Below are 27491 nucleotides of genomic sequence, written 5' to 3'. Positions count from 1 at the left end.
GGGGACAGAACAGGAATGGTGTCTTAGAATTTAGTAAGTAATCTAGCTAGATATGCGTTAGATTATGATTTCTTTAAATGGCTGAGAAATTAAGTTGTGCTGAATAGAATGGATATTCCTGTCTGTGTGTCTTTTTGTAACTTAAGGTTTTGCCTAGAGGGATTCTCTGTGTTTTGAATCTAATTACCCTGTAAGATATTTACCATCCTGATTTTACAGAGGTGATTCTTTTTTACTTTTTACTTCTATTAAAATCCTTCTTTTCAGAAACTGAATGCTTTTTCATTGTTCTTAAGATCCAAGGGTTTGGGTCTGTGGTCACCTATGCAAATTGGTGAGGATTTTTACCAAACCTTCCCCAGGAAGTGGGGTGCAAGGGTTGGGAGGATTTTGGGGGGAAAGATGTTTCCAAACAACGCTTTCCTAATAAAAATAAACCCAGATAAACATTTGGTGGTGGCAGTGGAAGTCCAAGGGCAAAGAGTAAAATAGTTTGTACCTTGGGGAAGTTTTAACCTAAGCTGGTAAAAGTAGGCTTAGGAGGTTTTCATGCAGGTCCACACATCTGTACCCTAGAGTTCAGAGTGGGGAAGGAACATCTGTACCCTAGAGGTCAGAGTGGGGAAGGAACCTTGACAGCCCCGCTGACTGTTCTCCAATCAGCTGACACACTCCCGGCTCCCTCACCCGGCTCTCAGCTGGCTTTTCCTGTTGACTCAGGCACATGTAACTTCCCAAGTCTCTGGCCTTAGTCAGAGTGGTAAAGCCACATTCCTGTGTCAGGATGAACTTGCAGATCAAGTCTGTCCTTGAAACACGTGTGAGGACCATCTGTGTGGCACAGACACATAACTCTGTGCACCGTTTGTGCCTATGTCAGGCCATGGTGTTACTGAGCAGTGTGTGCAGCTTTCCTTTGTTACACCTTGCAGAGAAATACTATGACTGCACCCTGTTATGGGCAGTGAGTGTGTTGGGCCTCAGAGGAGTTACAGAACAGAGGGACTTCTGCCAGGTGGCATGCAGGGGCGCTAAGGGTCACAGCTGCACAGATCCCGACCGAGATCAGGGGCTCGTTGTGCCAGGCACTTTCCAGTCCCCGACTGAGATCAGGGCCCCATTGTGCCAGGCACTACACAGACTCCGACTGATATCAGGGCCCCCATTGTGCCAAGCACTGCCCAGAACCCAACTGGTATCAGGGCCCCCGTTGTGCTGGTCACTGCCCAGACCCTGACCTGATCAGGGCCCCCATTGTGGTGGGTGACGATGCCCAGCTCCAGGGGCCTCATTTTTCCTCCTCTCCCCGAGACAGTGTCAGGGTTCGGGCCCTTGGCTCTTGCCGGGTTGCGCCCCCTGTGGCCAGGTGGATCTTCTGGGCTATTGACCGGTTGTATCAATGGACTGGAAAAAACAGATCAAGTTTTCAGCAAAGACGGGGGATGGTAAATAACAAGGGCCGGGGGTCACTGCTAGAGGACAATGTGGATTGGTTGGTAAACTGGGCCTAAGCAAGCAATGTGTGTTTGGATCCAGCTAAACGTAAAGCCATGCAGCTAGGAACAGAGACCATCAGTGTATCTCCATTGCAAGGTTGTGGCTGCTTGGTACAGGAAACGCCTTTGGCACCAGGAGAGGCCATGAGCGGGTTAGGACAGAGCCATTTAGCTGGGCACAGGGAGTGCCCAAGTCTGGGGCTGTGCACGTTGTTTACCGTGTGCATGGTCATGGGTTCAAATCCTGGTTAGAAGCAGCCGTGAGCTCTAATTGTTTACTGTCATGGGAGGAAATTAACCCTCATCTGACAGAGCTCACTTGTGTCTGTCATCGGATGGGAGGGACCACCAGAAGTCTGTCTGCCCAGACGCCAGCTCCCGTAAGAGAGGAACGAGAGAGTCACCTCATTTGGGAGGGGGGGATTTGGTAGCACTTTCTGGGGTAGCACTTTTCCACCATTGTGGGTTCAAATTCTGCCAGGAGCCCCATGCTTTGGGGGCCCGGGCCATGAATTCCTTGTCTCATCCTCCCCAAACCCATCTGGGAATTGACACATCTGGACCAGGAGGCTAGTGTGTGTGGGGGGGCTGGCTGCTACAGGATCCTATTTTCAGGGCCCTCCATCTGGAGCAGCCCCACCAGGCCCAGCCAGGAGCCTCCCCAGAACCCCAGTGGAAAGGTGGAGTAGATGCAAAGGGGATAAGGAAAAGGGGGTTTAATGAGGAAAAACAACACACTTAATCCTGTAACCCAGGGGTTCCTGCCCTGGGCTTGTGAAGTGCAGGATCAGGCATTCACATCTTTCGTGGGCCGTTTGGCGGCTTGCCATGAAATTCCCAGCTCTGCCGTCCCTCTCCCAGGACTGATGGTGTCTCCACACGCTGCAGCCCTGCCTAGACACTGGTGCTTTGGTTTGTCCCTGTGTATCGGCTATATTTTATATGCAACATTAAACCCAAGGGGATTTGCACCATGTCGGGAGATTTTCACACCCAGCTTTTCTCATGGGCTGTCTCCCACCTGGCGTCTCATGGGAAAGGAAAATTGTCTGGAACCAGCACCCCATAGAGGAGAAAGGCCCCATGTCCCATTCCCTGCCCCTTTTGAGCAAGACAGTCATGTTTGTCAGCTGCTACTGAAGCACTGGAAATAGGGAGTGCTGTCTTGCCTATAGCAAATCCCCCACAACCCCCCCTCAGCCATTCTGCACTTGCAAAAAGTATTTTATTGCAGGAAGAAGCAAGAGAAAACAGCATCCAGGGCTCAGGCTGGTAACATCTCCACTGCACTTTGACCCCTCCCTCGCCTCCCCCTCCATGGATAAAGGATGGGGAAAAGGTGCCCACATTATATAATAGGCACTAGGGGGAGCAGAGGGTGGGGGAGGGGAAGGGGCAGCTATAATTTGCCATAGAAAAAGGAATAACAGCCTTTGTTGCTGTCCCCAGTGCGGTGTCCAAATACCCTGTTGGGGAGGAGGAAGGGCGCGCAGGGCTGCCAGCATTGCCAAAGCCCAGAGGAGTTGCAGGTCTCCATGTCCGCCCCACGGCTCACGGGCCGCTGCACACCGATGGCAGGGCATAGTGCACAGGCTGCTCATTTGTGCAGGCGACACAAATTCTCTTATGGCTGACGACTCCCCTGTAAATGCAGCGGGGCCAGAGGGACGCCCCTGTGGTCTGGCAGTCTGTGACTGGGAAGGGTGAGTTGCTGTAGTAAAAGTTCCCATGATGCCATGTCCCCTCTGAGCTGCAGATGGCAACTACCCCCGCCAGCACCCCGTGGACGAAGCTGTTGAGCTCTTTGCAGCTGGACACCGTCATGTTCCTCCGCAGCATCATGAGGTTGCAGTAGCGGTTGGGGTCGGGCTCCCAGCTCCTGGAGGTGTCGACATGCTGCCGTTGGAACTTCTCGTACGGCATCTCCCTCCTGGCCATGGCCATGTAGGCCAGCAAGAGGAAAATCAGCAGCAGAAGGCCTGGACCCATCCTTTTCTTCATCGTTGGCTGGAGGGGAGAAAGCGGGAGGTGGGTGTGAGATGGGAATGTGAGACCAGCACGGCATGGACCCCCTTTGGGCGACTCACCTCCGCTGCAGTGATTTCAGGGCTTGTCCTCGCCGAAGGCTGCGGCGACTAGAGGATGCCAGTGTCACTCTATCACATAACATACAGTATTTAAATGGCCTCATGGCAGTGGCATTACCCTAGCTTTCCCCCCCTTCCCCTAAAAAGAAAAGGAGTACTTGTGGCACCTTAGAGACTAACCAATTTATTTGAGCATGAGCTTTCGTGAGCTACAGCTCACTTCATCGGATGCATACCGTGGAAACTACAGCAGAAGTGAGCTGTAGCTCACGAAAGCTTATGCTCAAATAAATTGGTTAGTCTCTAAGGTGCCACAAGTCCTCCTTTTCTTTTTGCGAATACAGACTAACACGGCTGTTACTCTGAAACCCCCTTCCCCTAGTTTCTCTTCACCCCAACCATGGCCCAGCCATTTCCAAGCCAGTCTGCTAGTCGTTCATGTAAAGCAGAGTGGTTTGGAAGGGATCCCCTTGCCCGAGTGACCCTGGCAATGCCCCAGACACCGATGTGCCACGCCAAACATCCAGGCGCTCTGCCCAGGTGGGTGGGATTTAGAGTGTTTTGAATGCTTGCCAATCCCAGGGATTGTGCTGCCAAACTTCCCCTGCTCCTAAGGGTACGTCTACATTGCAGTGTAAGCTCAGGGTTAGTGGGACACCACTCAGCCGAGCCATGTTGGGAACCCTGAGCTTGGGCGTCTATGTGGTATTTTAACCAAAGGGCTTTTCTAACTTGGGCTCAAACCTGGGGATCTGGCACCCACACTGCAGCCTGCAGACCCCCTAGCACCCCACAATATGGCCGCTCTAGCCCTAGGGCCCATGGGAAAACTTTTCTGCCTGCCCTGACTGTGAGCAGGAAGCAGCTGGCTTTGCAAAAGGCTTGCTGGGTTCGTTCTCTGCTGCCAAACCAGGCAGCTCTCTGATAGTGCATGTGGTCAGAAGAGAACGGGTCCACACTGACCTGAGCTGTGGCCATGAGAGGAGTAAGGAAGTTGTCCTGTGGAACTGTGGGATACTTCTAGCTGATTCCCAGGACCTGAGTCAAGCGGCGCTGCGTCTACACTGTAAAGCAGTAGGGCTCAGCCTCTGGGTCCCAGCTTCACTTCAGCTGGGACCCTCCAGCTAAGTTCCCTCTAACCTGCACGGCTGAGGGCTGCACAGGAGCATAGCTACACGGGCCTGGAGAGGAGAGAGGTCGGAGGTGGGTGGGTACTGGGGAGTGGAGCAGAGCAAGTTGGGGCATGCAGGGCTGCCGTGGGCCTCTCCCCTGGCCCCGGGGCTCCTGCCGCCACGGAGGAGAGGTGCCTCAGCCCTGGCCCCAGAGCTGCTGTCGGCAGGGAGAGGTGTCTCTCCCCCAGCCCCAGCCCCAGCCCCGGAGCTGCTGCCAACAGGGAGAGGGCTGGGGGGAGTCCTCTGAGCCCAGCCCCTGGGCAGCCTGCACCCTAAACTCCTCATCCCTGGCCCCACCCCAGAGTTTGCACCCCCAGCTTGAGCCCTCACCCCCCTGCACCCCACCTCTCTGCCCCAGCCCTGAGCCCCCTCCCGCACTACAAACCCCTCAGCCCCACCCCCCGCCACACATCACCTCCATATTGGTGCACATAACAAAATTCATTCTGCACATGGATGTAAAAAATTAGAGGGAACATTGCCCACCTGCCCTGCAGGGTCCTGGGTCTGAGCCCTGGGTTAGCACAGTTGCAGTGTAGATGCAAAGGAGTGGGGTGGTTGGCTTGAATCCAGGGTGAGGCACGGCCTTACATTGCAGCGTAGACACTAATTTTGGAATCATAAGTAGGGCTCTACCAAATTCACAGCTGTGAAAAATGTGTCACAGACTGAAATCTGGTCTTTTGTGTACTTTTACCCTATACTATACAGATTTCACCAGCATTTCTCAAACTGGGTGGGGGGAGGGCTCCGGCCCAGAAAAGGGTCACAGAGAGGGTTGCAAAGTTCTTATGGGGGGGGGTGTCTCAGTATTGCCACCCTTACTTTGCACTGCCTTCAGAGCTGGGCGCCCGGACAGCAGCCACTGGTCTCCAGTTGCCCAGCTCTGAAGGCAGCACACCGCCAGCAGCAGCGCAGAAGTAAGGCTGGCAATTCTGCAACCCCAATACAATAACTTTGTGGCCCCCGCACAACCCCCTTTTGGGTCAGGACCCCCACAGTTACAACACTGTGAAATTTAAGATTTAAATTTCCAAAATAATGAAATTTAGGATATTTAAAATCCCATGAGTGTGAAATTGACCAAAATGGGCCGTGAATTTGGTAGGGCCCTAATCATAGGTCTGGAAACTGGATCTTGGTTCCTGGTGCTACCTGAGCACAACAGTCTGTTTTACGTGAATATTGCCTGGAGCTTTACCCTCCAGCAGCGAGAGGGGAAAAAAGCAGTGTGGAAGCAGGAGGGTATTTTTAAAAAGTGGTTGCTTCTGGGGGTGCTGTATTTTGGGCCTCCCTTGGCAAAACCCCAACTTTGCACCAGGAGACTTCAATAGCACTTGAGACTCCCCTCAGTCCTGAGACCTTTGGAGCAGGTCTTTGCTGCTGGAGTGCCCACGCCCGAGCTGCTCTGAGAGCGACCCATGGCGGCAGGCGTGAGAGAATCGTTACAGCTCTGAACGCCCCAACTCTCAGGTCTTTGCAGCTAGTGGGCACCATCTCAGAGCCAAGTAGCCTTGAACAAGGGATGTGGGGGACCCAGGCTGGGATTCACGAGTCTTAGATTCTAGTCCTGGCTCTACCACTGACCTCTTGTAGGCGGCTTCAGTTTTGTTTGCCTCAATTTCCCCCCTGTAAAGTGACACCCACCTTCTTTGTACAAAGCTTTGAAGCTTCCTAGAATCATAGAATCACTCTCACAAAGTTTTTGAATTAATTTCCTTGGTTTTGTAAGTTTATTTATTCCTTGACCTCCATGGTGAATTCTGCCACTTGCAAAGCTGCTGAAGGAATTCAAAGGTCCAATGAGTTAAAAAAGTAAGGGCTGGATGAATGGACTATAAGGTGGATAGAAAGCAGGCTAGATTGTTGGGCTCAACGGGTAGTGATCAATGGCTCCATGTCTAGTTGGCAGTAGGTATCAAGTGGAGTGCCCCAAGGGTCGGTCCTGGGGCCGGTTTTGTTCAATATCTCGATTAATGATCTGGAGGATGGCGTGGATTGCACCCTCAGCAAGTTTGCAGATGACACTAAACTGGGAGGGGAGGTAGATACGCTGGAGGGTAGGGATAGGATACAGAGGGATCTAGACAAATTAGAGGATTGGGCCAAAAGAAATCTGATGAGGTTCAACAAGGACAAGTGCAGAGTCCTGCACTTAGGATGGAAGAATTCCATGCACCGCTACAGACTAGGGACCGAATGGCTCAGCAGCAGTTCTGCAGAAAAGGACCTAGGGGTTACAGTGGACGAGAAGCTGGATATGAGTCTACAGTGTGCCTTTGTTGCCAAGAAGGCCAATGGCATTCTGGGATGTATAAGTAGGGGCATTGCCAGCAGATCGAGGGACGTGATCGTTCCCCTCTATTCGACATTGGTGAGGCCTCATCTGGAGAAATGTGTCCAGTTTTGGGCCCCACACCACAAGAAGGATGTGGAAAAATTGGAAAACGTCCAGCGGAGGGCAACAAAAATGATTAGGGGACTAGAACACATGACTTATGAGGAGAGGCTGAGGGAACTGGGATTATTTAGTCTGCGGAAGAGAAGAATGAGGGGGGATTTGATAGCTGCTTTCAACTACCTGAAAGGGGGTTCCAGAGAGGATGGATCTAGACTGTTCTCAGTGGTAGCTGATGACAGAACAAGGAGCAATGGTCTCAAGTTGCAGTGGGGGAGGTTTAGGTTGGATATTAGGAAAAACTTTTTCACTAGGAGGGTGGTGAAACACTGGAATGCGTTACCTAGGGAGGTGGTGGCATCTCCTTCCTTAGAAGTTTTTAAGGTCAGGCTTGACAAAGCCCTGGCTGGGATGATTTAGTTGGGGATTGGTCCTGCTTTGAGCAGGGGGTTGGACTAGATGACCTCCTGAGGTCCCTTCCAACCCTGATATTCTATGATTCTATGATTCTATGAGAAGTGAGATTTTCAAATCCCTTTGAAAATCACAACCTGTAAATGGGAGGAGGAAGAAAAGTGCTTGTGAGCTGATATTTCCAGGTAAGGAGGGAAGATGGATGCTTCAGGCACCAGGGCACAGGAGAGGGGCCGCTGGTCATGCCATGAAAGGGTTGTTGTTGGGGAGCCAGGGGAGGGGTGGGGGATTAGAGGGGTGAGGGAATGAGTGGCTGAGTACACTGGGGTGCAGTGCGGAGAAAAAAGAGGTGTGTTCTCAGCTGCCTGTGGGTCAGGATTGCATTAGCAGGAGCGTTGCCAGCAGATGAGGGAAGTGATTATTCCCCACTCTTTGGCACTGGTGAGGCCACACCTGGAGTATTGCGTCCAGTTTTGGGCCCCCCACTACAGAAAAGATGTGGACAAATTGGAGAGAGTCCAGCGGAAGGCAATGAAAATGATTAGGGGGCTGGGGCACATGGCTTATGAGGAGAGGCTGAGGGAACTGGGCTTAGTTAGTCTGCAGAAGAGAAGAGTGAGGGGGGATTTCATAGCAGCCTTCAACTACCTGAGGCGGGGCTCCAAAGAAGATGGAGCTCGGCTGTTCTCAGTGGAGGCAGATGCCAGAACAAGGAGTAATGGTCTCAAGTTGCAGGGGGACGGGGGGAGGCCTAGGTTGGATATTAGGAAAAACTATTTCACTAGGGGGGTGGTGAAGCACTAGAACGGGTTACCTAGGGCGGTTATGGAATCTTCTTCCTTAGAGGTTTTTAAGGCCCTGCTTGACAAAGCCCTGGCTGGGATGATTTAGTTGGGGTTGGTCCTGCTTTGAGCAGGGGGTTGGACTAGATGACCTCCTGAGGTCTTTTCCAACCTTAATCTTCTATGATTGGATGATCTAGGGAATGATCGGGAAGAAAAGCGGGCCAGCTTGGAACTTGATTTTGGGGGGATAGTTGCATTCAAGACTCCCCGATGCTACCTGGAGAATGGGGGATCAGCACTCCGAGAAAGCAAGCCAAGGTACTTAGAGCACCCCAGCGATCAGGAGTCAGGCTGGCAAATGTTCCCAACAAGATAAAGGAGCACTGTTCCCATGGTACAGGGGGATATGGGCAGCGTGGGCTATGGCTTAACCTTTATTCCCCCCTCGTGTGGGACCCCCCTTCCCCCAGTCCCCTCAGGATCCCTGTTCCCAGGGAACCCCTTCCCCCAATCCCCTGAGGATCCCCCTTCCTGGGGACAGCCCTTCCCCCAATCTCCTTAGGGTCACCCCTTCCCAGGGACCACCCTTTGCCCATCTCCCCCTTCGCAGGAACTCCCCTTACCCCCATCCTCTCAGGATCCCCCTTCCAAGGGACCCCCCCCCTTTGCCAGGCCCCACCCTTTCTCCCAATCCTCTCATGATCCCACTTCCCGGGGAACCACCCTTCCCCCATTCCCTCAGGATCACCGTTCCCAGGGACTCTCCTTCCCTCCCATCAGGATCCCCCTTTCCTGGGACCCCCTTCTCCCCCAGTCCCCTCAGGATGACTGACAGATATATAGCCAGTTGCTCTTGTGGATCAATATTAAAAATGTTCATGAGCCCAAACAGCCATGCTAACCAGCTAACCAGATGAGCTAAAGGAAAGCAGCACAGGGCAGGACGGAGACATACATACCCCCCTTCTTGGGAAGCAATTAATATGGTGGCGTGTGCACCGTCCACGGCAAATCTGCTGCACACACATTCATCTAGGAGGCCCTGTATTTATATCCACTAGCTGGAGGGAATGGCACATATCCCCCACCAGCCGTTACTTGTTGCATGCCTTTTTTGGCTCTGATTTGGTAACCACATTCTATACCAGTCTGGACGTGACAGCACTCCCTGCCTGTACCAGGACACAACCCCAGTGTATCTTGTCTTTGTTCCCTCCCACCTTGTGAAATAGCTCAATGTGAGAGAACAGCACGGTGGGGGAAAGCAGACCAAAACAATGAGGTCAGCACAGCATTAAGGTTCCTTGGTGCTTTGTCGTCCTCTCGCAGAACATTTCGCAGGGCAAAAGGCAGTCTTAGGAAAAACAGGCAATGAAAAGTTAAGATGCCAGCACAACCTTAACTCTGTCCTCTTCTGGCGCTACCTAATACACCCCATTAATGTTTATTTTGCCAACCTGGTTCACCTCCATGTACAAACCCATTCACCCACAGGCTTCCTGTTAAGGCTAGTAAAGGACAAAGCGGCATTAGCAGCGTTATATTCCACTCAGTGCTGGCAATATCCATTTTAACAAAAGCCCCATGGCCCGCCACTCCCACAGCTTGCGGCTATGCAATTCTCCATCGGGGTTCTCCCATCGCTGAAATTCATCCACCTCCCCAAAGGGCACAGCTAGGGTAGCGGAAGAATTCAGAATCCTCCCTGTTCCATCTGGGGATTTCGATTTGTGTGCAAATGCAAAGTCTTTGAGATTGCAATTCCATGGCATGGACAGGCGGAGTCAGACCAGTCCAACGAGGCAAACGAGGCCACTGCCTCATGCCTGTCAGGTTTAGAAAAGGGAGCCAACCAGCGGCGAGGGAAACCTGTAACGGAGGAGCAGCACTGCGTTGTTTCTAGTCACAACATCTATGTACATGTGACATCGCCTCTTTGTTCTACTGCCTGGAGACACACCGGGTAATAACCCCAGTCCCAATCTTTGACAATGACTCTACAGTAGACAGGAAACCAGATCCCCAGGAGAAGCTAGGAGAGTCTGTCTTTAGCAATCTTTAGTATACATATCAGCCCCTTAACTAGGCCCCGCTGACAGGGCGGGGCAAAGGGGGCAACTGCCCAGAGGCCCAGGCAATTTAAAAGGGCATGGGGGACCCCGGCTCAAGTCGGTGCAGAAGGAGCCAGGAATGGGCTGGGGGAACGAGGACCGGCAGGAAGAAAGGAAGCAGGAAAAAGAATGAACAGAGACACGGGGGTGGAGCTTTGTAGCCTCCAGGGGGAGCTGGGAGCCCAGGCTCAGCAGCTTCTCCTTCCCCAGCTGTGGCCTGCACCAGGGACAGACTTTCATTGAAAGTCTTTGTGTGCCCACCCCGGGGGGACTTTCTCCAGCTGGACCCAGCCCCGGGCTCTGCTGCCCCTGGCCCAGAGCTATAGGCCCAGCTGAGATCATGGCCCTATTCTGCTAGGCATTTTACAAACATGTAGTAAGAGAGGGTCCCAGCCGAGAAGAGATTACAATCTCCATAAACCAGCATGAACCTGCGATGAACAGGACTCTATTCCAGGAGGAGGGCTGGGGAGCTGAGATCAGGGTGGGGAGGAGCAGCTCTAAAAGATACCTTTAAGAACAAGACTTTGCCCTTCTTCAGTCCCTGATGTTTTAGCTCCCAAACCCACTGCAACGACAAACCAAAGTTTTCAGAAATGGCCTCTGGGTTTGGGGGGGCCAGCTCAAAACTTGAATTTGGGGGGGATAGTCGCACTCAAGGCTCCCCGATGCTAGCTGGAGAATGGGGGATCAGCGCTCCAAGAAAGCAAGCCAAGGTACTGAGAGCACCCCAACGATCAGGAGTCAGGCTGGTAAATGTTCCCAACAAGATAAAGGAGCATTGTTCCCATGGTACAGGGGGATATGGGCAGCATGGGCTATGGCTTAACCTTCGTTCCCCCCTCATGTGGGACCCCCCCTCCCCATTCCCTCAGGATCCCCCTTCCTGGGGACTGCCCTTCCCCCAATCCCCTGAGGATCCCCCTTCCTGGGGACTGCCCTTCCCCCAATCCCCTCAGGATCCCACTTCCAGAGGACCCCCTTCCCCCAATCCCTTCAGCATCCCCCTTCCCAGGGACCTCCCCTTTCCCCAATCCTTCAGGATCCCCCCTTCTTGGGGACCACCCTTCCCCCATTCCCTCAGGATCCCAAGTAGTCTTGAACAAGGGATGGGGGGGACCCCGGCTGGGATTCATGAGCCCTAGATTCTCATCCTGGCTCAACCACTGACCTCTTGTAGGCAGCTTCAGTTTTGTTTGCCTCAGTTTTCCCCCCTGTAAAACAACACCCACCTTCTTTGTACAAACCTTTGGAACGTATAGGAGAGAAGAGCCTTGTCTGAACTCCTCTTTGGTGCATTTCCTACCATTCCTCTCTACTAGCTAAACTGCTGAACAATCCTGCCTGGATTATACCAGTGCCCTTCTCCCATGCTCTCCCACTCACCCTAGTGCTGGTGCCTCTGTTTCCCCCGGAGAATTGATCCAGCTGTCTGCAGAGCTGGCCTCCCCCTGGCTGCATAAGAGTTAAAAGAAGAGGGAACTGGTGGCAGAGAAATATCTGACGTTAAGTATTTCATAATCCAGGCCCACAAGAAGCGGCAACGCCCCATCGAAAGGGGAAGCTTTGCCCTGACCCATGGCAGGGTGGTTGGGACATACTCTGCTCACACTTATCACAAAGACCTGCCCCTCGCTGTGCACTAGGGTCCCCATCCCAGTGCCCTCCGGGGTGCTGGGGGCGGGGAGTGACTAGCACTGGGTGGCGTCCCGGTGCCGGGTCAGGATGCACATCCTCATGGCACCGTGGGAGGCAGATTTCCTCAATTCTGTGATGCAACCCGGCAGCAGAATTAACCCACATTGCCAGGGCAGAGTTAATGGAGTGGCTGGGCGCTTTGTAGAAAAATGCACAAACATCAGCACAGAACAGGGCACAGCACCCCTTCCTGAGTCACCCATCCCACTCTCTGCCCCCCAGCACCATGCTGGGGCATTTGGGTCAGCTCTGATTCCAAGGGTGGAATGCCCCCTACTGCATCCCCTCTCACCCTCTGCCAAGGCGCACCCCTTAGGGTTACTGATCCAAATTTGGGGTCATTTGACCCAGAGGTTCCTGAGATACAGGCTGCCTGGAAAAAAATACCAGCTTTTCTCACCGTTGATGTATTTTTGCAACTTATTCTTTTTTTGCCCAGACCTGGGGGGTTGAACCACAGCTCTGGTGCTGGCATGGTGGTCTCGCTCCTTTGAGGAATACCCCCTGTGAGTGCATGGCACCCCCCGCAGGTCTTTGGGGGAGCAGGAATCAAAGCCTAACCTGCGTGAGAGTTTCGTTCTCCGGGGAGGCTGGTCCCTTAACTCGTCAGAGGTGCCGGTTTTGCTGCAAGCGGTGTTCCGGAAGGGCGCCGTATACTGCCACGCAGCCGGAACGCTGCATTGCTGTCGGTTTTTTGTCAGTGAATATTTATCCTCTTCCCTGGCAGCTGCATCACCCCAGCGCAGGGAGAGGCTGAACTCTGGAGGGGCATCGGCATCCCCAAAGGAGCATGTCCTCCAGGGGCCATGTCGGTGATTAACTGATTGACACCGATCACCCGGACCCAACTGGGGAGTCCAACCCCGACCTCCAGGGCAGAGAAGAGTTTGGCTTTAGAAAACCTGAGCTCCTTTGCCGCGTAGATTCCAAGGCCAGACGGGACCATTGCGATCCTCTGGTCTGACCTCCTGTAGAGCACAGGATGGCGAGCTGCCCCAAATTGATTCCTGTTTGAACGAGGGCAGAGCTTTTCAAAAACCAGCTGCCAGGGACTGAGCTGCCACCGCAGCCCTTGGCAAGTGTATCCCTGGAGCTAAGTCCCACCAAGTTGTCTGTGGTCTACTAGAAGTTGCCAGGTCCCGTTAGGTTTTGGGTTGGACTATTCAAAGTACAGTGACACTCCTGTATAACTCTCCTGTCCAAGAGCCTATCCAGTGTCTTTTGTACAGCCCCGTAAGCAGCCCGGTACCCTGTACTGGCCCCCAAAACAGGCGGCGCGCCTGGTACTTGGGTTCTCTACAGCCAGAAGCGTCTTTTGCTGAGATCTCCTGGAATCGCAAGAGCAGCTGCTTGAACTCTTCCCTTTGCCGATCGTTTCCCAGGGCATCTGCCCGCTGAAGCGTGTGACAATGTGGGAATATTCTGTAATATGTTTATGAGGCCTGGCTGTGCCTCAGTTTCCCCTATGTGCTGTGTTGTTGCACCATGAGTGAAAGGGGACTGCTGGCTCCCTGGGCAGACTGAGACACATAAGTGTGGGTGTCCCCTAGCCATCTGACCCTAAGTCTCCATCTCAGGGGAGCATCTGAGAAGACAACCCCGAGGAGCCAACACCTAGCACCCAAGGACCGCGAGGGGCATGGACTGCCCCACCTCTCTGCAGGGAAGTTGAACAACCCCCCAGCAGGAGAAGAAAGGACTGGGAGGTGTGAGGTGGAGGATGAGAGCTGGGGCCTGGGAGAAGTCGGGGCTCTCACCTGGAGGTCAGGTAGCGCTTGAACCAAGGGGTTCCCTTCAGCTTGGCAGGGCTCTGGACTACCCAGCACGGTCTACACTTCACCCTTCATCTCTCTGTGCTACCCTAAGGACGTCCTAGTCTGTGTCCAGGTGACTCATGAACCCGACTGTTCTGACAGCGCCGTGTGACCGTCACTGCCAATGCTGGGCTAGGCGCGTTCATCCCGGCAGCGCGGCCAAGTCTCCGTCGGGGGCTGTCTCTCATGGACTTGCTGGGCAGAGCTCATGGGTTGCAGCAGGGGGGCTTCAGGCCCAGGGGTCCAGTCTAAGGAGATGGCGAAGCCACGTGGATTACCCTGGAGTAAGAGCTAGAGTCTGCGGGGGCCCTCAAATACACAGAGTTACTGGCCCAGCCATGAATGTGAAAGAAAAACCAGCTCTGTGTGCTCTTTATGGGGGTTATTAAAAATCAGTAAACAAGGAAGCCTTTAAAAGCAATTAAACTTCTCATTAAGGCTGGCTCCTTTTCAGCTTTATGAAACTAACCCAATATTAGAAGATACATTGCTCAAATTGGGAAAACAACTGGGGCTGAGCCAGTCAATGAACAAATGGACAGTCCTGTTATATTGTATCAGCAATTGAACAAGTCAGGAAGGGGCAGATTTTTAAAGGAATTTTATTGCCTAGTGGGATTTTCAAATGCACTCATTGAAATCAATCAGAATGAAGCATCCACATGCTTTTGAAAATCCTACTACAAGCCTAAATACCTTTAAAAATCTGGCTCTTAACGGACAGAGCAAGTGATCGAGCCATGAGGTTTGTGCAGGTCGTGGTTACTTCTTAGAGTTACTTATCCAGGAAATGTAAGGAGGCCTCATTTAGCTCCGAGCCCTTCGAAGTTACTGTACAATTGGGATCTGTCCAGAGAGCAATCGGGATGCAGCGTGTGGAGACACTAGCTTTGATCGAACCCGCTCGCTAAAGATAGCAGTGTAGCCAGGGCGCCATGGGCAGCCCCTGGCACAATCCCAGCTGGGACCCTGAAGACATACGCAGGGGGATAACCTCTCTGGCCGTGGCTACACTGATCTTTGCAGGGGCCCAGCTCAACCACAGCTCTACACGTACTGCCCCGACACAGGGCGGACGTCCCCTTGTACAGCTGGCTCCCTGCCCGGACTAATGCCCCTACTTTTGAAACAACAGCCGTGAGCAGCAATAAGTCCCCCGTTTCCAGAGGAGAGCGGGTTCCCCAGCAGGTGAGGATGCTCCGGTGCTCTGATGTGCACTAATAAAGGGCATGCAGGGAACGGCACCAGGCACACAGGGCTGCGAGTGGGGGAAGGAGCTGAGAACAGGCGTCATCGGTGCATGGAACAGGCCCTGCAGCAGTGCCACTGGGGGTGGGGAATGGGAACAACCGCTGAGCAGAATGGAGCCGTTCACATGTCTCAGAGCTATTGCTCCAGGCCGGCTTATCGACATGGGGTGTCCACTCTGTGCTGCCCAATATACAGTATAGCCATCCCTTCCCCACCCCCACCCTCTGTTCCCCCTCGTGCCCATTATACAGTATAGCCATCCCTTCCCCACCCCCACCATCTGCTGCCTCTCGTGCCCAATATATAGTATATCCGCCCCTTCCCCACCCCCACACTCTGCTGCCCCTTGTGCCCATTATACAGTATAGCCGCCCCTTCCCCACCCCCACACTCTGCTGCCCCTTGTGCCCATTATACAGTATAGCCACCCCTTCCCCACCCCCACACTCTGTTGCCCCTCGTGCCCATTATACAGTATAGCCGCCCCTTCCCCATCCCCACCCCCACCCTCTGCTGCCCTCTGCACCGTCCGGCCCTCTGCTGGTGAGTCCCCTGGCAAGGAGACCCCTGTACTCCTCTGCTGACGACACCTACGCAACACTGTGCTGGGACAAGGGGTTCCGGGTCCCTGGCGCTGCACATGCGCCTCTGTCCTGTGATCATGCACATGGCGAGGGACCTGAGGCCAGCCAAGATGGGCAGGGCCCCTCCATATTTTCTCCATCACCAAGCTCTGCCCCACTCCTCAAACTGATCTCCAGATCTCCTCATATCACAACCACCGCTCTGCCAAGCCGCTCCGTCTTACCTCCTCACCGTTCGGCTGCACCCAACCCAGGGACTGCAGCTGCCATGCACACGGCTAATTCCCTGTGGTGCTTGCCGATTCCAGGGGGGCAGCGGTAAAGTTGTGTGGGTGTCACAATTTGTGTCCCCCACTCCGTGGTCCAACAAGGACACCCACCCTCAGCCTTCTGGCTCAGCTGTTGCCTCCCTTGGGCGGAGACCCACATCTCTCTCCCTCCTTTGCTAGCTCTATCCCCAGGAATGTCAGCCTACTTCACTGTGCTCCTCAGAGAGGGTGAAGTGTATAATTACCACAGTCAAACTACCGCTCCCTTCTTTCTAAGAAGCACCTTTATCCTTAAGGTCAAAGCATTCCAGAGAAAACAGATCGGAAACCCAAAACCTGCCCCACCAGCAGGTAGGCAGCAGCAGGTCCTGAGTAGCTGCACCCACCCGATGCTGTCCAGATATTATTGGTGCCATCCCGCTATTCGGGCTGTGTCTTATATATGTCATTATTCCCCCGCCAGGAAAAACAAGTGTCCCGGCTTTGCACACATGCTTTCTGGGCCCCCTAAACATTACGTACACACCCTTTTCCCCTGCTGAAAGATACGAACCGCAACACTGAGTTCGGGGGTGGGAATCATAGAATCACTGAATCATAGAATATCAGGGTTGGAAGGGACCTCAGGAGGTCATCTAGTCCAACCCCCTGCTGAAAAGCAGGACCCATCCCCAATTAAATCATCCCAGCCAGGGCTTTGTCAAGCCTGACCTTAAAAACTTCTAAGGAAGGAGATTCCACCACCTCCCTAGGCAACGCATTCCAGTGTTTCACCACGCTCCTAGTGAAAAAGTTTTTCCTAATATCCAACCTAAACCTCCCCCACTGCAACCTGAGACCATTACTCCTTGTCCTGTCCTCTTCCACCACTGAGAATAGTCTAGAACCATCCTCTCTGGAACCACCTCTCAGGTAGTTGAAAGCAGCTCTCAAATCCCCCCTCATTCTTCTCTTCCGCAGACTAAACAATCCCAGTTCCCTCAGCCTCTCCTCATAAGTCATGTGTTCCAGACCCCTAATCATTTTTGTTGCCCTTCGCTGGACTCTCTCCAATTTATCCACATCCTTCTTGTAGTGTGGGGCCCAAAACTGGACACAGTACTCCAGATGAGGCCTCACCAATGTCGAATAGAGGGGGACGATCACGTCCCTCGATCTGCTCGCTATGCCCCTACTTATACATCCCAAAATGCCATTGGCCTTCTTGGCAACAAGGGCACACCGCTGACTCATATCCAGCTTCTCGTCCACTGTCACCCCTAGGTCCTTTTCCGCAGAACTGCTGCCTAGCCATTCGGTCCCTAGTCCGTAGCTGTGCATTGGGTTCTTCCGTCCTAAGTGCAGGACCCTGCACTTATCCTTATTGAACCTCATCAGATTTCTTTTGGCCCAGTCCCCCAATTTGTCTAGGTCCCTCTGTATCGTATCCCTGCCCTCCAGCTATCTACCACTCCTCCCAGTTTAGTATCATCCGCAAATTTGCTGAGAGTGCAATGCACACCATCCTCCAGATCATTTATGAAGATATTGAACAAAACCGGCCCCAGGACCGACCCATGGGGCACTCCACTTGATACCGGCTGCCAACTAGACATGGAGCCATTGATTACTACCCGTTGAGCCCGACAATCTAGCCAGCTTTCTACCCACCTTATAGTGCCTCCACGGTGAATCCTGCCACTTGCAAAGCTGCTGAAGGAATTTGAAGGCCCAATGAGAATTGAGATTTTCAAATCCCTTTGAAAATCACAACCTGTAAATGGGAGGAGGAAGAAAAGTGCTTGTGAGCTGATGTTTCCAGGTAAGGAGGGAAGATGGATGCTTCAGGCACCAGGGCACAGGAGAGGGGCCGCTGGTCATGCCATGAAAAGGTTGTTGTTGGGGAGCCAGGGGAGGGGTGGGGGATTAGAGGGGTGAGGGAATGAGTGGCTGAGTACACTGGGGTGCAGTGCGGAGAAAAAAGAGGTGTGTTTGCAGGTGCCTGTGGGTCAGGATTGCATTAGCAGGAGCGTTGCCAGCAGATTGAGGGAAGTGATTATTCCCCACTCTTTGGCACTGGTGAGGCCACACCTGGAGTATTGCGTCCAGTTTTGGGCCCCCCCACTACAGAAAGGATGTGGACAAATTGGAGAGAGTCCAGCGGAAGGCAATGAAAATGATTAGGGGGCTGGGGCACATGGCTTATGAGGAGAGGCTGAGGGAACTGGGCTTATTTAGTCTGCAGAAGAGAAGAGTTAGGGGGGATTTGCTTGCAGCCTTCAACTCCCTGAAGCGGGGTTCCAGAGAGGATGGAGCTCGGCTGTTCTCAGTGGAGGCAGACGCCAGAACAAGGAGCAATGGTCTCAAGTTGCGGGGGTCGGTGTTGGGGGGAGGCCTAGGTTGGATATTAGGAAACACTATTTCTCTAGGAGGGTGGTGAAGCACTGGAATGGGGTTACCTAGGGTGGTGGTGGAATCTCCTTCCTTAGAGGTTTTTAAGGCCAGGCGTGACCAGGGCCGTCCCTACCCATACAGAAAATATGCAGCTGTGTAGGGCACCAAATTTCCTGGTGCCCTACGCAGCTGCATGCGGCTGCAGCCCTTGCTCCGCCTCTTCCCCATGGCCCTGGCCCCTGCTCTGCCCCAGCCCCACCTCTTCCCACCTCTGCTCCGCCCCAGCCCCGCCGCCACTCCACCCCTTGCACTGAGGACTGCAGCAGGGGTCGTGCCTGCCCTGCACTCGCTGGGCGGCGGTAATTGGAGCGACCCGGCCCCAGCCCGCTCTGTGCCGCTGGCTCCCAGCCGAGCTGCTGGTGAGTGCTGGGGGGCGGTTCCCTCTGCCCCCCAAACCCGAAGGCTGGGAACCAGGGGAGCAGATCGGAGCGGCCTGGGGCTGGGTCACTCCACTTCCCGCCGCCCCGTGAGTGTGGGGTCAGGCCCGCCCTGTACTCACCAGGTGGCAAGAAGTGGAGCCACCCGACCACAACCCGCTCCATTCTGCCAGCCCTGGGCTTGACAAGCCCTGGCTGGGATGATTTAGTTGGGGTTGGTCCTGCCTTGAGCAGGGGGTTGGACTAGATGACCTCCTGAGGTCCCTTCCAACCCTAATCTTCTATGATTCTATGATCTAGGGAATGTCGGGGAAGAAGAGCGTTATGAAATAGTTTGGGTAGTGTTGCTTTTAAAAATGAGTACAGTGTGATTTGCTAATGCTTTGTGATGCATGCTGCATTTTTATGTGTGTCCAGAAAGGCAACGAGGCTGGAGCTAGCGTTCCTCTGTTTGTTTGTTAATTATGTGGTAGGGCTATATTTGTGTAATTATGTCTGTAGCTGTTAAGGTTCAGAAGGAAACCTTCCAAATGTGACCTGAGAGCAACTGAGGCAGCCAAGTCTACTTGAGTTTGCAGAGAGCCTGAAACGATAGCTTGACGTGGGAACTCCCCGATTTATTTTAATGGGCCACAGCTGCAATATTAGCGAAGCACTCAGGGCAAAAGGAGCAACAGCTGCACATGCCATTCCTCAGTCCCCTCTGAGCTAGCCAATGCCACTAACACAGGGCCAGGTTGGAAGTGGTGCCTGTAAGAGGGAAGGCTCTGTATCCCATTCCTTGACACAAACGCTCCGCTGAGCCAGCACATCCTCAGCTGGGCTGGATTTCACTTGGCATCCTAGAGGTGAAAGGCTGCATAGTCTGCTGCCCAGTCTCTCTGGAGGAGCCTTTCACCCTGATCTGGAGCTAGGTTGGGGACCTAGAGATGAAAGGCTCCATATTCCATTCCCCAGATGCCCTGAGCTCTGAAGCTCATTGGAAAGAACCCCAAACTTGTCCTTCGTCCTGATCTCATTTCTCTTGCCTAGTGGACAGTTTTGCCCCACGTGCTGCAACGCATTGTCCAGTTTTTAGGAACGGAATTTATGAAGCCGGCTGGGCAATGAGTCCCGATCCCTCCCCTCCAGCACACCTCCCGTTAAGTAACATGCACACGAACAAAAGGAAGAAACACGGCAGGAGTCACTTTATTTTACGCTTTGGATAATTTTGTTGATACAAAGTTATTTATGTGAAATTGGAGTCTTTGGTCGCAGCTTCTAGTAAAGACGAGCCCTTGAGAAAACTGACTTGGCTAATTCATAGCCAGAAGTAACAACAGGCACAAAATAAAACTACACACAATCCTATGTGACTGAGAAAACACACTGAGGCTCTTCCCCCACCCTTTTCACCTGTGATCTGTGCAGATCACTGAAGGGTGGTGATCTCTGCCTGCTGTGTAAGGGTTACTTCCCAATCCCAGAGCTGATTTTATGTCTGGGAGTGAGCCACCGAAATCCTGCCTAAAATCCCAGCTTGCAGAGGCGTAATCACAGCGCTCCCTGAGCAAACCTCTTGATCCCATGTGACAGGAGAGTGGAACCAGAGCGACGGCAGCACTATGAGGTAGGGGTGTCATTCGCTCATGCACATATACTCCTGCGAGTGCAAATAGCAATGCACCTGTGTTAGCGCGGGGAGTAGCAGCGGAGGCACGGTGGAGCCCTGTTAAGTACAAACCCGCCTGAAACTGGTGTGTATGTTACTCCTGGGGGAATTCTGCACCACTGTGCAATGCAGAATTTGCACAAAAATTAATGTTGTGCACACAGAATTTCCTTTCCTCCCCCCGAGTAGAAATGGGCTGCAGAGCTGCTGGCCACCACTACGGGCTTCTGGACCCGGCAGAGCCCAGCTCGCACATAGAGGACATTGCTGGTAAGAGGTGGGGGAGGAACTGGAGGGTTCCCAGCAGCAGCAGTTCCCCGCACCCCATGTAAGAAGGAGGCAGCGTGCAGGAAACTCCACACAAGCTCGGGACCCAGCATCAGGCTGTTTGTTCCTCTGGATTCCTGGGCTCTGCGGGGAGGGGGTGCGAGTGTCTGGCCCCTCTCCTTGGCTCTGCCGGGAAGGGGGCAGAGAAACGGGGAATTTTTTGTGTGTCTGTGTTGTTACAGGTATTTTGAAATAAATTATGAAAATAATTGAAACTGGTGTGATTAAATCGTGTTATTTTGATAAATAATATATGTGATATTTTGCAGAATTTTAAAATATTCTGCCCAGAATTTTAAATTTTTTGGTGCAGAATTTTTAATTTTTTGGTGCAGAATCCCCCTGGGAGTAATAGTATGTGCTCAGCATGGCTCGGCTGGGTGGGGATGCTGCAGCGTTGATCCTTCTAGTCAAAGAGTGAAAAAATGCTCTGTCCATGCTGGCTCAGGAAATGCTTTTCCAGCCATGTTAGCTGCAAACCCGTTGGCAACCGGTTTTCTGGAAGCCCATGGTACGATCATTATGGTAGATTGCAGGGTTGTGTCTCTGTATCTTAATCCTAGTTGCTATTCCTAAGGGCAGACTGGGCCTCACTAAACACCCTGCACTGCAAAGCCACTACGACTACTGTAAAATACTAACCCTAAATATACCCCCGACAACCCCAATTCTTAGCAATACTGCAAGGCAGCGAGCGGGCCCTTAGGTATTCCTGGGAGCTCCCTATTTCAGATCACTGGTTAAAAGGCGGGAGGGGGACTTCAGTAGGTGGGTTTGGATTGTCGTTGAATTTCATGTCACGGCAGAACAAGACGCTTTTCTTGCCCAGGCCCAGCTGGTACTGCCATATGTAGATCTTCTCTCTTGGCTGCAGGGTCAGGCTGACAGACTCTTCCACGTCGGTGGCCTCGCTCCAGTTCTCCTTCTCCGTGTTGACGCTTTTCCCGCCGTATTGAGTAGTGAGGGAGAACTGGTACTTGGCAATGGCTTCGGTGAGGGCTCCTGACTGGTATGATGCTGAGATGCTCACGTTCCAGTTGTGCTCTATGCTGCTCATCTTCTCCTTGGCATAGCCCACCTTCCTGGTGATCTTCTTGTTCCAGGTGATGGGCGTGTTGGAATCATTGGAGATGGTCTTGATGGCCTCCCAGGTGCCGAAAGCTGAACCCTGGGTGATAGCCAACCCACCAGGGAGGAAGTTGACCACATCCGGGTGGAAGGAATAGGTTACGGCATCCACGTTCTCGTGAAAATTGGTGGTTCGATAATACTGGATCCCCCATTCGTCATGGGGCTTGACAAAATAATAATAGCCCCTGACACCCCAGTAATAGAGGCCATCTCTGCAGGACGGGTGGAGGCTGTATTCGACAGCATCAGAATCGGTGTTCATGTTGGTGACCTTGCGGTAGACACCTTTGCTCTGGAAGACAATGTAGAAGTGCCCAAAGGCTGAGAGATAGTGGTCTCCTCCCTGGCAATTGGGGTGGAGATTGTAGACTACGGCTGCTGTGTCCATGTTCATGTTGGACACACGGCGATAAGACCCTCCTTTGATGATGTAGAAGAGGTCATCCTGGTAGGCGAGATAGTGCTCCCCGCCCTGGCAGGAGGGGTGCAGACTATACACGTTCAGATCTTTTCCTTGGTTGAAATTGGTCGACCTCATGTAGCAGCCCAGGTCTGAGCGGACGATGTAGTAATACTCGCCCACTCCGCAGAAATCGACCCCCGGGGCTTTGCTCTTGGGGACTATTGCAGGCATGGTGTTCAGCACTAGAAGATAAAATAGTTTCTTCCCATTAATTATTTTGTATTGGAGTGGCACCTAGAGCCCGCAGCTGGGATCACAGCCCTGTTCTGCTAGGCATTTTACATACATGTGGTAAGAGAGGGTCCCAGCTGAGAAGAGATTACAATCTCCATAAGACAGCATGGTGGGGCCTATGGCTAGGGTGACCAGATGAAACGGAGAAAATATCGGGACACATGGGGGAAGCAAAAAAAAAAAAAAAAAAAAATAATGGCCGGAGTTCCCGAAGCAAAAAACACCCAAAAAAACACCGGAACGGCCAAAGCCACAATATCGGGACAAATGGCATCCCGACCGTGCGTCGGTCGGGATGTGGGACAAAGACCTAAAAATCGGGACAATCCCGATTTTATTGGGATGTCTGGTCACCCTACCTACGGCTGTGATGAACAGGACCCTATCCCGGGATAAGGGCTGGGGAGCTGAGATCAGGGTGGGGAGGAGCAGCTCTAAACGATACCATTAAGAACAAGACTTTGCCCTTCTTCAGTCCCTGACGCTTTAGGCTCCCAAACCCGCTGCAACATTCAAACCAAAGTTTTCAGAAATGGCCTCTGGGTGTGGGGGGGCCAGCTCAGAACTTGATTTTTGGAGGATAGTTGCACTCAAGGCTTCCCGATGCTAGCTGGAGAATGGGGGATCAGCGCTCCGAGAAAGCAAGCCAGGGTACTTAGAGCACCCCAATGGTCAGGAGTCAGGCTGGCAAATGTTCCCAATGAGATAAAGGAGCATTTTTCCCATGGTACAGGGCGATATGGGCAGCATGGGCTATGGCTTAACCTTTGTTCCCCCCTCTCTTGGGACCCCCCTACCCCCAGTCCCCTCAGGATCCCTGTTCCCCGGGAACCCCTTCCCCCAATCCCCTGAGGATCCCCCTTCCTGGGGACCGCCCTTCCCCCAATCTCCTTAGGGTCACCCCTTCCCAGGGACCACCCTTCGCCCATCTCCTCAGGATCCCCCTTCGCAGGAACTCCCCTTCCCCGTATCCTCTCAGGATCCCCCTTCCAAGGGACCCCCCCTTCCTCTCATGATCCCCCTTCCCGGGGAACCACCCTTCCCCCATTCCCTCAGGATCACCGTTCCCAGGGACTCTCCTTCCCCCCCATCCCATCAGGATCCCCCTTTCTCAGGGGGAGAAGGGGGTCCCAGGACAGAGGGGATCCTGAGGGGATTGGGGGAAATGCAGCCCCTGGGAACGGGGGATTCTCAGGAGGAGAAGGGGGACCCAGGAATCCCCCGTTCCCAGGGGCTGCACTTCCCCCAATCCCCTCAGGATCCCCTCTGTCCTGGGACCCCCTTCTCCCCCAGTCCCCTCAGGATGACTGACAGATATATAGCCAGTTGCTCTTGTGGATCAATATTAAAAATGTTCATGAGCCCAAACAGCCATGCTAACCAGCTAACCAGATGAGCTAAAGGAAAGCAGCACAGGGCAGGACGGAGACATACATACCCCCCTTCTTGGGAAGCAATTAATATGGTGGCGTGTGCACCGTCCACAGCAAATCTGCTGCACACACATTCATCTAGGAGGCCTGTATTTATATCCACTAGCTGGAGGGAATGGCACATATCCCCCACCAGCCGTTACTTGTTGCATGCCTTTTTTGGCTCTGATTTGGTAACCACATTCCATACCAGTCTGGACGTGACAGCACTCCCTGCCTGTACCAGGACACAACCCCAGTGTATCTTGTCTTTGTTCCCTCCCGCCTTGTGAAATAGCTCAATGTGAGAGAACAGCACGGTGGGGGAAAGCAGACCAAAACAATGAGGTCAGCACAGCATTAAGGTTCCTTGGTGCTTTGTCGTCCTCTCGCAGTGACATCGCCTCTTTGTTCTACTGCCTGGGGACACACCGGGTAATAACCTCAGTCCCAATGGCCCGCCACTCCCACAGCTTGCGGCTATGCAATTCTCCATCGGGGTTCTCCCATCGCTGAAATTCATCCACCTCCCCAAAGGGCACAGCTAGGGTAGCGGAAGAATTCAGAATCCTCCCTGTTCCATCTGGGGATTTCGATTTGTGTGCAAATGCAAAGTCTTTGAGATTGCAATTCCATGGCATGGACAGGCGGAGTCAGACCAGTCCAACGAGGCAAACGAGGCCACTGCCTCATGCCTGTCAGGTTTAGAAAAGGGAGCCAACCAGCGGCGAGGGAAACCTGTAACGGAGGAGCAGCACTGCGTTGTTTCTAGTCACAACATCTATGTACATGTGACATCGCCTCTTTGTTCTACTGCCTGGAGACACACCGGGTAATAACCCCAGTCCCAATCTTTGACAATGACTCTACAGTAGACAGGAAACCAGATCCCCAGGAGAAGCTAGGAGAGTCTGTCTTTAGCAATCTTTAGTATACATATCAGCCCCTTAACTAGGCCCCGCTGACAGGGCGGGGCAAAGGGGGCAACTGCCCAGAGGCCCAGGCAATTTAAAAGGGCATGGGGGACCCCGGCTCAAGTCGGTGCAGAAGGAGCCAGGAATGGGCTGGGGGAACGAGGACCGGCAGGAAGAAAGGAAGCAGGAAAAAGAATGAACAGAGACACGGGGGTGGAGCTTTGTAGCCTCCAGGGGGAGCTGGGAGCCCAGGCTCAGCAGCTTCTCCTTCCCCAGCTGTGGCCTGCACCAGGGACAGACTTTCATTGAAAGTCTTTGTGTGCCCACCCCGGGGGGACTTTCTCCAGCTGGACCCAGCCCCGGGCTCTGCTGCCCCTGGCCCAGAGCTATAGGCCCAGCTGAGATCATGGCCCTATTCTGCTAGGCATTTTACAAACATGTAGTAAGAGAGGGTCCCAGCCGAGAAGAGATTACAATCTCCATAAACCAGCATGAACCTGCGATGAACAGGACTCTATTCCAGGAGGAGGGCTGGGGAGCTGAGATCAGGGTGGGGAGGAGCAGCTCTAAAAGATACCTTTAAGAACAAGACTTTGCCCTTCTTCAGTCCCTGATGTTTTAGCTCCCAAACCCACTGCAACGACAAACCAAAGTTTTCAGAAATGGCCTCTGGGTTTGGGGGGGCCAGCTCAAAACTTGAATTTGGGGGGGATAGTCGCACTCAAGGCTCCCCGATGCTAGCTGGAGAATGGGGGATCAGCGCTCCAAGAAAGCAAGCCAAGGTACTGAGAGCACCCCAACGATCAGGAGTCAGGCTGGTAAATGTTCCCAACAAGATAAAGGAGCATTGTTCCCATGGTACAGGGGGATATGGGCAGCATGGGCTATGGCTTAACCTTCGTTCCCCCCTCATGTGGGACCTCCCCTCCCCATTCCCTCAGGATCCCCCTTCCTGGGGACTGCCCTTCCCCCAATCCCCTGAGGATCCCCCTTCCTGGGGACTGCCCTTCCCCCAATCCCCTCAGGATCCCACTTCCAGAGGACCCCCTTCCCCCAATCCCTTCAGCATCCCCCTTCCCAGGGACCTCCCCTTTCCCCAATCCTTCAGGATCCCCCCTTCTTGGGGACCACCCTTCCCCCATTCCCTCAGGATCCCAAGTAGTCTTGAACAAGGGATGGGGGGGACCCCGGCTGGGATTCATGAGCCCTAGATTCTCATCCTGGCTCAACCACTGACCTCTTGTAGGCAGCTTCAGTTTTTTTTGCCTCAGTTTCCCCCCCTGTAAAACAACACCCACCTTCTTTGTACAAACCTTTGGAACGTATAGGAGAGAAGAGCCTTGTCTGAACTCCTCTTTGGTGCATTTCCTACCATTCCTCTCTACTAGCTAAACTGCTGAACAATCCTGCCTGGATTATACCAGTGCCCTTCTCCCATGCTCTCCCACTCACCCTAGTGCTGGTGCCTCTGTTTCCCCCGGAGAATTGATCCAGCTGTCTGCAGAGCTGGCCTCCCCCTGGCTGCATAAGAGTTAAAAGAAGAGGGAACTGGTGGCAGAGAAATATCTGATGTTAAGTATTTCATAATCCAGGCCCACAAGAAGCGGCAACGCCCCATCGAAAGGGGAAGCTTTGCCCTGACCCATGGCAGGGTGGTTGGGACATACTCTGCTCACACTTATCACAAAGACCTGCCCCTCGCTGTGCACTAGGGTCCCCATCCCAGTGCCCTCCGGGGTGCTGGGGGGGGGAGTGACTAGCACTGGGTGGCGTCCCGGTGCCGGGTCAGGATGCACATCCTCATGGCACCGTGGGAGGCAGATTTCCTCAATTCTGTGATGCAACCCGGCAGCAGAATTAACCCACATTGCCAGGGCAGAGTTAATGGAGTGGCTGGGCGCTTTGTAGAAAAATGCACAAACATCAGCACAGAACAGGGCACAGCACCCCTTCCTGAGTCACCCATCCCACTCTCTGCCCCCCAGCACCATGCTGGGGCATTTGGGTCAGCTCTGATTCCAAGGGTGGAATGCCCCCTACTGCATCCCCTCTCACCCTCTGCCAAGGCGCACCCCTTAGGGTTACTGATCCAAATTTGGGGTCATTTGACCCAGAGGTTCCTGAGATACAGGCTGCCTGGAAAAAAATACCAGCTTTTCTCACCGTTGATGTATTTTTGCAACTTATTCTTTTTTTGCCCAGACCTGGGGGGTTGAACCACAGCTCTGGTGCTGGCATGGTGGTCTCGCTCCTTTGAGGAATACCCCCTGTGAGTGCATGGCACCCCCCGCAGGTCTTTGGGGGAGCAGGAATCAAAGCCTAACCTGCGTGAGAGTTTCGTTCTCCGGGGAGGCTGGTCCCTTAACTCGTCAGAGGTGCCGGTTTTGCTGCAAGCGGTGTTCCGGAAGGGCGCCGTATACTGCCACGCAGCCGGAACGCTGCATTGCTGTCGGTTTTTTGTCAGTGA

General features: G+C 53.3%; 2 protein-coding genes across 5 annotated transcripts; both read right to left on the bottom strand.

Moving 5' to 3' along the window:
- Positions 1-2711: 2711 nt before the first annotated feature.
- LOC140897043 (ribonuclease-like) lies at positions 2712-12022 on the bottom strand. Of its 2 annotated transcripts, XM_073309313.1 has the most exons (3): positions 11850-11914; positions 4547-4764; positions 2712-3503 (listed from the first exon to the last, which is right to left on the bottom strand). In XM_073309313.1, exons 2-3 carry the CDS (start codon positions 4559-4561, stop codon positions 3048-3050), a joined length of 471 nt encoding a protein of 156 aa, XP_073165414.1. In that variant the 5' UTR covers positions 4562-4764; positions 11850-11914; the 3' UTR covers positions 2712-3047. The 2 variants fall into 2 exon arrangements, with proteins under 2 accessions (XP_073165414.1, XP_073165413.1); XM_073309312.1 differs by lacking the exon at positions 4547-4764 and having other exon boundaries at positions 11850-12022.
- Positions 12023-20060: 8038 nt separating this feature from the next.
- Positions 20061-26591, bottom strand: LOC140896609 (uncharacterized). Of its 3 annotated transcripts, none has more exons than XM_073308503.1 (2): positions 26477-26591; positions 20061-22646 (listed from the first exon to the last, which is right to left on the bottom strand). In XM_073308503.1, exon 2 carries the CDS (start codon positions 22633-22635, stop codon positions 21604-21606), a length of 1032 nt encoding a protein of 343 aa, XP_073164604.1. In that variant the 5' UTR covers positions 22636-22646; positions 26477-26591; the 3' UTR covers positions 20061-21603. The 3 variants fall into 3 exon arrangements, with proteins under 3 accessions (XP_073164604.1, XP_073164601.1, XP_073164603.1); XM_073308500.1 differs by lacking the exon at positions 26477-26591 and adding an exon at positions 26323-26470; XM_073308502.1 differs by lacking the exon at positions 26477-26591 and adding an exon at positions 26338-26470.
- Between the last annotated feature and the right edge of the window lie 900 nt (positions 26592-27491).

This window comes from Lepidochelys kempii, chromosome 13 (assembly GCF_965140265.1).
Source record: "Lepidochelys kempii isolate rLepKem1 chromosome 13, rLepKem1.hap2, whole genome shotgun sequence".
Classification (NCBI taxonomy): Eukaryota; Metazoa; Chordata; order Testudines; family Cheloniidae; genus Lepidochelys; species Lepidochelys kempii.
The sequence above is the reverse complement of the archived record's forward strand: the minus strand, read 5'-3'. Positions and strand labels throughout refer to the sequence as shown.